This window comes from Epinephelus lanceolatus, chromosome 9 (assembly GCF_041903045.1).
Source record: "Epinephelus lanceolatus isolate andai-2023 chromosome 9, ASM4190304v1, whole genome shotgun sequence".
NCBI classification, from domain to species: domain Eukaryota; kingdom Metazoa; phylum Chordata; class Actinopteri; order Perciformes; family Serranidae; genus Epinephelus; species Epinephelus lanceolatus.
In genome coordinates, this window is record NC_135742.1 from 23,984,268 (window position 1) to 23,993,427 (window position 9,160).

At 41.3% G+C, this 9,160-nt stretch overlaps 1 protein-coding gene across 2 annotated transcripts; it reads right to left on the reverse strand.

The window, feature by feature from the left end:
• Positions 1-1,373: 1,373 nt before the first annotated feature.
• mthfd2 (methylenetetrahydrofolate dehydrogenase (NADP+ dependent) 2, methenyltetrahydrofolate cyclohydrolase) lies at positions 1,374-9,160 on the reverse strand. Of its 2 annotated transcripts, XM_033619248.2 has the most exons (9): positions 9,029-9,160; positions 7,801-7,889; positions 4,896-5,080; positions 4,654-4,776; positions 4,230-4,382; positions 4,035-4,142; positions 3,858-3,950; positions 2,161-2,286; positions 1,374-2,065 (listed from the first exon to the last, which is right to left on the reverse strand). In XM_033619248.2, the coding sequence occupies exons 2-9, from the start codon at positions 7,878-7,880 to the stop codon at positions 1,917-1,919; spliced, it is 1,017 nt and encodes a 338-aa protein (XP_033475139.1). In that variant the 5' UTR covers positions 7,881-7,889; positions 9,029-9,160; the 3' UTR covers positions 1,374-1,916. The 2 variants fall into 2 exon arrangements, with proteins under 2 accessions (XP_033475139.1, XP_033475138.1); XM_033619247.2 differs by lacking the exon at positions 9,029-9,160 and having other exon boundaries at positions 7,801-7,988.

Genomic DNA, 9,160 nt, shown 5'->3' on the forward strand with positions numbered 1-9,160 from the left:
CTGCTGCCAGAGTCCTCACCAACACCAAGAGAGTGGAGCACATTAAACCAGTGCTTAAATCACTGCACTGGCTTCCTGTGTGTCAAAGGATAGACTTTAAAATCTTGTTACTTGTCTATAAAGCACTAAATGGTCTCGGGCCTAAATACATCTCTGATATACTTGTACGTTATGAAGCATCCAGACCCCTCAGATCATCTGGAACAGGTTTACTCAGTGTTCCCAGGATCAAAACCAAACAAGGTGAAGCAGCCTTTAGTTTCTATGCTCCCCGCCTGTGGAACAAACTTCCAGAATATCTGAGGTTGGCTGAAACTGTCAGCTCATTTAAATCAGGGCTTAAAACATTACTATTTACTGCAGCTTACCAGTGATCTAGATATGTAACTTATTGTTAGGATAATCTGTAGCTATTGTTTTTATATTTGTCTGCTGTTGCTTTTGCTTTATGTTTGCTTTTTAAATGCATTTTCTGCACTGTTTTTTCTTGCTTTTAGCTTTTGTTTTTAATGCTCTATTGTTCCTTTAATGTTTTATCTTAACGTATTTCACATTGAATTGCCTTGTGTATGAATAGTGCTATATAAATAAAATTGCCTTGCCTTGCTTTGCCTTGAGCCTGCAAGATGTGGACACACCCAGAGGATTAAAAATGATCTGCTGACTATGAAACTGTTGGCATTGTTTGTGTTATTACTCTGCTGATGGCAGGTTGAGACAGACCAAAGTCATCACTGCTGCACCTTTGTATTTTTCCAGTTTCCCTAAGTATCTCTTGTGATCATTTTATTTCTGGCATTATAGCGTTATTGCCTTGGGTGGGAAATGTTTGTGTATCCCTAATGAGATCGACCACACATATTGTCTCTGTACGGTCTAATCTTTAGCATTTCATTTACTCACAGTCATCCACCTTTGTGTTTCCACCATTTTCTCCTCTGCTTAAGAAACTCTTAAGCCTCTTTAAAGTCCTCCTCTCTACTCCTAACAGTTTTTCACCTTAGGAGTTATTTAAAATCGAGGATGCTTTTTGAATTACAAGGAACTAGTCTTAACTTTAAGGGAAAATTCTAAGAAAAGGTCACTGGGGGCAACTCTTGGCAGTAGGAAGCTTTGTGAATCTGGCCCCTGGTGCTTGTGATGCCTGTATCATGCCAAATACAGAAAGCTGGATCAAAAGGTGTCAACAGGAATATGTGGTTATTTAATACTGATACTACGAGGCAACTACTTTTAATGATACCAGCTGAGTTGTGAGTTATATTTGGACTGAGTGCATTAATCTGAATCTGATACTGTAAAGAGATTACGTGTATGACATGATCACGGTCACTGTCCTACTGCGGAAAAAGAAGAGGCAACCAGTTTGCACATTCATGAGAGAACATATTTGCAATATTTATTTAAAAGTTTTTACAAAGGCAATTGTGAATCTTTAAAGCTTGTATATTGATATACATACTTGTTCCTGATGGAATTAGCCCTTATCACTCTTGGTACATAAGGCTAAACTAACTGACAGAAGCACGACAGACTCAAATGCTTGGCTTCAACAGCTCACCAGCTCAGAGTTAAATGCTGTAACCTGCCTCCATTTTAAATAGCATGTCAGAGTAGAAATAAATAGAATAATATTTCAAGATTCCTTAAAACCCCCAAAAGAAATGCATTGCAGTTGATAAATACTGAAAACCCTGTTACTTAATGCAGCTGCATAAGCGAATGTAACAGTCTAAACATGGCTGGACTTGAAGTTAGGAGAGGTTAAAGATGTCAGCAGGAAGAGTCTTAAAGCTATCATCTTTCCAGTCCGTGTGCAAGGGGAGCTTGTCACATTGCTCCGAGTAAAAAATGAGGGGTGGTTGTGTTTGAAAGGAGTGGAATGTGTTGCTGTCGCTGGGATTCTCTTTCCCCCATTAGGATGCAGCTGCCATGCGGATCCTCTCCGGAGGGAACAGCAGGACGTTCTTAGCTGCTTTGATAGTGTTCTTCATGAGCATGGCCACGGTCATGGGTCCCACACCTCCGGGGACAGGAGTGATGAAGCCCGCCTTCTGTCTCACGCCTGAATATAAACAGATAAAGTATGACGTTACAGACACCCGAGACACCAGGCACATCCATGCAGAAATAACCATCTTGTTTGCTGTGCAGCCCTACCTTCAAAATCCACGTCTCCCACCAGTCTGCTCTTTCCGGTGACTGGGTCCTGTACTCTGTTTATTCCAACGTCAATCACCGCTGCTCCCTCTTTGATCATGTCTGCGGTAATGAGGTTTGGAATCCCTGCAAGTTCAGTAAACACACACAGTAGAGTCAGATAACAGGCAGAAAATCTAGTGCAGAAAGATGAGATTTAAAGAAAGAAAGATTTAAACTTTCAACCTGGACTCCTTTTTTCCATGTTATTGTGTCTAAATGACTAATGGGAACAACAAGTTTTGAAACTGCTCCACCACTGAACGAGAGTGCTGTAGCCAGCAGCAGCAATAAAAGGCTGCAATGTAACATTAATGGGCAACTGCACACCATCAATTTATATCCAATAAAAGTGCTTGTTTGGGACATTGACAGGCTCAGATAGTTATTCTAAGTGTCTGACAACATTATGGAGAGCATCCTACAAAGATAGACCTTTTTGTTTGACCAGAAAAAGCCCTGAAATCACTATTGCCAAACCCACCAGACTCCATATAAATAAACAGCGATTTTATCATCATTAGGAATGGGAATTGTTGAGATGTTATTGATACCAATGCCATTATCATCTCTGCTTATCTGTTTGAGTCTTTCAATTCCTTTATTAATTCGTGATTTATTTTCTGTGTGGAAAAAAGTAGGCCTATACAGGTTTTCAAGCGTCAATGCAACTGTTTTATAAACTCTGAGTCTGAACACAGTTTAAAAGGAATGAGAGGATATGTGTACAGCATTCGTTTTCATTTAGATTTTAGGAAGTTTGGAAGCAGGAGCACTTGTGCGTAGGGTGCCAAATACATGGCATTCCTGGAATTAAAGCCAATGTTGCAAAGAAAGATGTTGCAACAAGTTGCTGGTGTTTCCACCCTTACACAATGATCATTTTACAGACTTTACAAGATGCACTGTTGTCATCTTTCGACTGCTCCTTCCTCCCTGCTATGACTCCTTCTTGTTGCAAGTTTCCAGCAGCGTAGATGCACGAGTTTGATGCTGTCTTTTCACAATGTGCAACTTTCAGAAAAAACACACCAGCATAGATAAAAGGAAGTGATACGCTTGGGTTTGGAACTGGTTCTCCATTCCCATCCGTAATTATCGTAAAACACACTTCATCTGAAGTCAACAGAAACCAAACCAACAAAAAAAAGCCTTGGCTCGTCTTTACATTGTTCCAACAACTACCAGCTCTGGTTTGGTTGAAATAAACTCTTCATTCACCCAGTCAGATGTGAAATATGCTGGCTCTAAACACGCTAAAATCCATGTTTCTTTAAATGGAGTCTGGCGGGTGTGGCGATAGCGATTTCAAGGCTGTTTCTGGTTAAACAAACATGATCTTACTCTTAAACAAAAGGTCTATCTCTGCAGGGACTCTTTCGACATTGCTGTCAGACATTTAGAATAACAATCTGAGCCTGTCATTGGCAATAACAAACTCTTTCAGTAGACATAACTTGACGGTGCAAATGTACCTACAGCCTGTTCCACTACTGCTGGCAGAGGTCTCAGTCAATACTGGACCAATTTCAATTTCAAGTTGTTTCTCCCATTACTCACTTAGAGACAAAAACATGGGAAAATAAGGTCCAGGTTGAAGTTATCCTTCAATCAGTTCAGTCACTGTCAGATGCAGACAAACAAACAGGGCTACATACCTGCAGCAGCCACAACGATATCAGCGATTTTAGTGTGTTGGCGAAGTTGCTCCTTTGGAGTGTGACGGTGAGAAATGGTGACCGTGGCATCACCTGCAGCAGAAATAACATTTATATCATATATTCAAACCCTCAGTTTATAAACACACAGATAAAGCCACATGCACAGTAACCAACCTCCGGGCCTCTCATGACGGCCGTCTGTGTGCAGTAACATGGCGATGGGCATGCCCACATTCTTGGAGCGTCCCGCAACCACAACATTCTTCCCAAAAGTAGGAATACCTGGAAGACGAGTATTGTGGTAGTCAGATAGTGTGTCCAGCAACATTTTAAGCCTAAGATGAAGTAAATGATCAATGCAGTTGTTACCTGTGCGCTTAATCATTTCCCAGACTCCCCAGGGAGTGGCAGGCAGCATGGTGGATTGATCCAGGCACATGCGACCCACATTAACTACGTGGAAGCCGTCCACGTCCTTGGCAGGGGAAACTGCATTACAGACTGTGCGCTCATCAATGTGGTCTGTCAGAAAACAAAGTTATGGTCAGGAGATCTCAAAGGTTTTGTTAAAGAACAAAGATGAGTTTGTAAAATTTCACAAATGCATCTTATTAAAGCAGAGAGGTGTTCTGCAGTAAACAATAAAGAAAACAGAGACAGCACGCAGGTTGGCAGTTTCATGCCTCTGATTTTTATCTTGGCTGACAACAACGCACACCGTGACAGAAAGCTGCAGAAGCGGGACTCTCTATACTCATTGTTTATCTCTCTCATTGTCCTAGTTTCTTTGTACCTGGCAGAGGCAGCTGGACCAGCAGGCCATCCACACGATGGTCTGCGTTGAGTTTGTAGATCAGGTCCAATAACTCCTCCTCACTGATGTCTGAATGCTTGAGAATTGTCTCACTAGACATTCCTGTGGGAGGTTGAAGTAAGAACAACTGAAAACACATGCATTTGTTCTTTTGTTATTGTTTCGTAGAAAAATTGTGTTTACACATACGTGTAAGGTCTGGGGGTGTTTTTTCTCCTTACCGACATCAGCTGCTGCTCGTGTCTTATTCAGGACGTAGGAGTGGCTGGCTGGGTTTTCTCCCACCAGAATCACACTCAGGTGGGGTCTCCTGTGGCCCGCTGAAACCCATTTCTCTATGTCGACCCGGGCCTCCTCTCGAATCTGCCGTGATAGTTTCTTTCCTGAGATGACCACCGCCTCCTGCCTAAGAGGTAGAGTGCAAAAAGACTGAAGTCAGAAGAGGAACAGTGGATAACTTTTATTTTAACAAGCTGTGATTCTGCTGTTGAGTTAGTCACTCAATCTAGGACTGCAACTAACTACCACTGTTATTTTATCACTGAATTACTCGTTTAATACACTTTACACTTGCCCAGCACAGGTGTACAGAGCCCCATGTTTATTGAATAATGTCTTAATATGATCACAAGCCACAAAAAGTAATTAAAACTATATCAACAAATAAAACTAAGCTAACTAAAGACCATCTCACAATGGCATCCCTCCAGCAGCAATAAAGCAATCTGCAACTTAAAGGAAAAGTCTGTGGGATTTAGTGGCATCTATGAGTGAGGACTGCAGATTGCAACCAGCTGAAACTTCTCCTGGTAAGAATTCCTTCAGTGTTCATTGTTCAGGAGGTTTTTAATCAGGAGCTGAATCCACAGAGGTCTCTTCATCTCCAAAACAAACAGACCTGGTGATTTACATCGGTAAAAAAGTAAGAACAAAGCAGTTTGATGTTAAAAAAAATAAGTGTTTTTCTAATGCTCTCATGGCAGAGGGGACGCGAACTACAGTGGTCGACTCGAAAATGCAAATGGCCGTGTCTAGAGCAGTGTTTGGTTTGTCCGTTTTGGGCCACTGTAGAAACATGGCAGTGCAACATGGCAGACTTCGTGGATGAGGATCTGCTCCCTGTGTAGATATAAACAGCTCATTCTAAGGTAATGAAAACACAATTCTTATTTTCATGTTATTATACTCTAATGAAGTCATACTCATATTATATTCTATTTCTGCCAATATATTTCCCCTAAATTCTTCACACTAGACCTTTAAAACAAATGTGGACCAGGGGCGTAAAGTAGGGGGCAATGGACCGTTCCTTACTTCCTAACCCCCTACTTCCAACACTCATGCTTGGACCACACCCATCTTCAACATGTGCCTTCATTTTAATCTCAACTACATACTTGTAAAGTTTTGTGACTGCATCTTGAACAGTTGTGACATTATTGCGCTGACAAAATCTGTCCACAGACAGATATAAACACTTGGCAAAATATCAAAACTCTGTGGTAGTTCTCGCTACAGTAGGTGCCACCAAAATCAGATTTCGCCATGATGACACACATAGACTCACAAGATGACGACAATACCAGCTGTTGCAACACTGTTGCAGGCGGTAATAATTCAACGGAACTGAGTAACCTTTACAGTACTAATCTGGTCTCTTTGATCGCCTTTCCACAGAACATGAAACCAGGAACCCGTAATGGATCTCAACAACCTAGTGTGAGCACACACACCAATGCCAACCACTATAATTAGATGCCGCACGTCTCAACCTGACAGAGACATGTGCCTCATGAGCACTTGCACTGTAGTGTTACAGTATATTCACTTACAGCAATACTATGTATATACACCTACCCTCCAGTTACAGTCAGAGGCCCCTGATGGTTAAAACTCATGTATAACATTCTCCACTGTACCAGTGTGTAAAGTGGGCTGACCTGTCCTGCTTCTTTGTGCAAATTTCAAAAGCGGCAAGATGGTTATCCGTTATATAACAACAAACAGAAGTAGTTAATAACTGAAGAGTAATGAGCCATCAACAGTGATGTAACCCCCTCTTTTATCCTGCCAAAACTAATTAAACTTCTGAGAAAAGTGTCACATCTTTGGTCAAAATGAGGTGAGACCATGGGGCCAGTGTACCAGGTCCCAGAGAAAATGTGTCGAGATCACAGAGCGGTAAACTTCTCTTTAACTGCATACCAATTCCAACAAAAAGCCAATGGTCGACTGAGGAGAAGATGGCTCTTTTCAAATGTATGGCCATGTTAAATAGCTCATGTTGAGTGTGACACCTACCTCAGAGGAGAGTTTAACATTTCCTTTTGTTATTGATGCATTACTGTACTTTACTTTTTATTTTTCTGCATTGCTTTGTTGTATTTTAATGCAGAGCCCGTTGAGTTAATGTGTAATGGAGTGATGCTTTTAAGTTTGCAGCCTATCTATGATGTAATTTATGGTAATAACTCATGCATACTGTGTCACAGGTTTTTAATAGTCTGTCTTGTGCCTCTGGTGCTGCAGATCATGCGACCATGCGCTTTTAAAGGCGCGTGCTTAACATCAAATTACATTTATCTCAGTCATGATGCAAACCCCATGTTTCCAGTAAATACCTGCACGGGATGCTGCAGTATTGTCATCTGTGTGATCACATGTCCGTTCATATTACAGTGCCATACGTTATTTCTGTTGTTTTAAATGATCGCATGTCATCCAGGACATGAGTGCATGTGCGTGTGTTTGTAATGTGTGCAGACCTATACGTCGGACTGCAGCAGAGACCTGGGTCCTGGGTGTAAGTACTCAGCCCGATTTCATCAGCCAGCCGGCTGCTGCAGTGTTACCGGCATGCCGCTGGGGGCGCACCAAAATGTGACCAACTGCGGACATTTAGTACGGTAAAATCAAACAACCCCACCATTATAAAACGCACGATCTTTCATCGGTGTGTGCACAACATTACATTAGATTACTGAATAAATAGGCTACATAGGCCTATATTCAAAATACTAACCTATCGTCTCATGTTGGGAAAAAACGCGCCGAACATGCCGTGTAAGTGGGATTAAATCCACCCAAATGAAATCATATTTCAGAGCAGCTGGTGGTGGCACTCACCTCGAGGCGGACGTGTGTAGTTTACAGACTTGATGCTGAGTGTGTTGGCACAGTTTCCTGAGAGTCCTGATCGCTGCCATTCTTGCCGGCTGAGAGGAGAAGAGACACCAGGGCCAGTTATGTAACACACCACCACCCGGGCTGACAGAGCGACGTCTGTGGAGGAGGATGATGTGGAGCACAGAGGCTTTAAAGCCCTTCCCCCTGCACGTATGGAGCCTGCGTCACTCTTATCTGCAGCTGCCACACCCACTGCATAGATAACTTGTAAATTTCCAATGTTAAAAAGCCATGTCCTCACAACAGCAGATCTAAGTCAACCAAATGATCTATGTAAAATATATATTATATTATCAGCTTAAATAGTGGGTAATAGTGAACAGCATTTTCTTTAAAGTACTTAACTGTAAAATAAATATAGTGGAGTAAAATATAAATTTCTACAGCACTTGAATAAATGTGTGTGGATACTTTGCTAAAAATGTTCACGCCTTGCACTTCAGCAAAGGTAGTAATAAGAAATTGTAAAATAAAAATAAAAAAACTCAATTGAGTCTTGTATTCAAATTGAAAGTGAAACCGACTTATTGTCAGCAAAATATACTTTAAGTATCAAAAATAAAAGTACTCAAGATTTAGGCATGGGCCCTGTCAGAGTTATGTCAGGCCGGGACTCCAGGCAGGACTCAGACACAGAGATGACTTGGTTTAAATTGACTTTATTTTCAAAACCAACGTTCTCTAAACCGAGTGACAAAATAAACAGTGACTATGAAATTTACCTAGGTTTTTTTTTAAAAAGGAAGGTAACAAAAAAAACGCTCCAAATGGAGGAAATACCAGCAGCTAAGAAAAATAACAAATTAAAAGTCAATCCCAGAGGAGGCAAACAAAAGGCTATGTGAAGATTTTAACAAAATAACGCTCCGACAGGAGGAAAACCAGACGAGACTCAATATAAGCTCACTCCTAAAAAACGGAGGATCTAAGGTAAACTATGGACATTAACAACAAAATCAATATCGCTCCAAAGGAGGAAAATCAGATTAAACTCAAAATAAACTTTCTCCTAAAAAGGAAGACCTAAGTTAAGCTATGAACAACAAAATCAAAGTCGCTCCAAAGGAGGAAAACAAACAACTATGAAAAATAATCCTGAGCTAAGGCAAGAAGCTAAACTATAAAAGTTACAAACAAGAATCACTCGTTTAGAGGAACAACGGCTTACGTGAGGCAACACTGTGGCTGTGGAACAAGGCTTGGAGATGAGCTCGGGTGATCAGACGAAGACACTCTGGCACAAGACAAGGGAGACACAGACTATTTAAACACACGGAGGTAATGGGGAACAGGTGGAGAC

Coding starts and splice junctions, on each gene's coding strand:
- mthfd2 (XM_033619248.2), bottom strand. CDS start 7,880: ATGGCAGCGATCAGGACTCTCAGGAAACTGTGCCAACACACTCAGCAT. Junction 4,383..4,653: donor GGTCCAGCTGCCTCTGCCAG/GTACAAAGAAAC, acceptor GTTTTCTGACAG/ACCACATTGATGAGCGCACA. Junction 2,066..2,160: donor GGGAGACGTGGATTTTGAAG/GTAGGGCTGCAC, acceptor GTTTATATTCAG/GCGTGAGACAGAAGGCGGGC.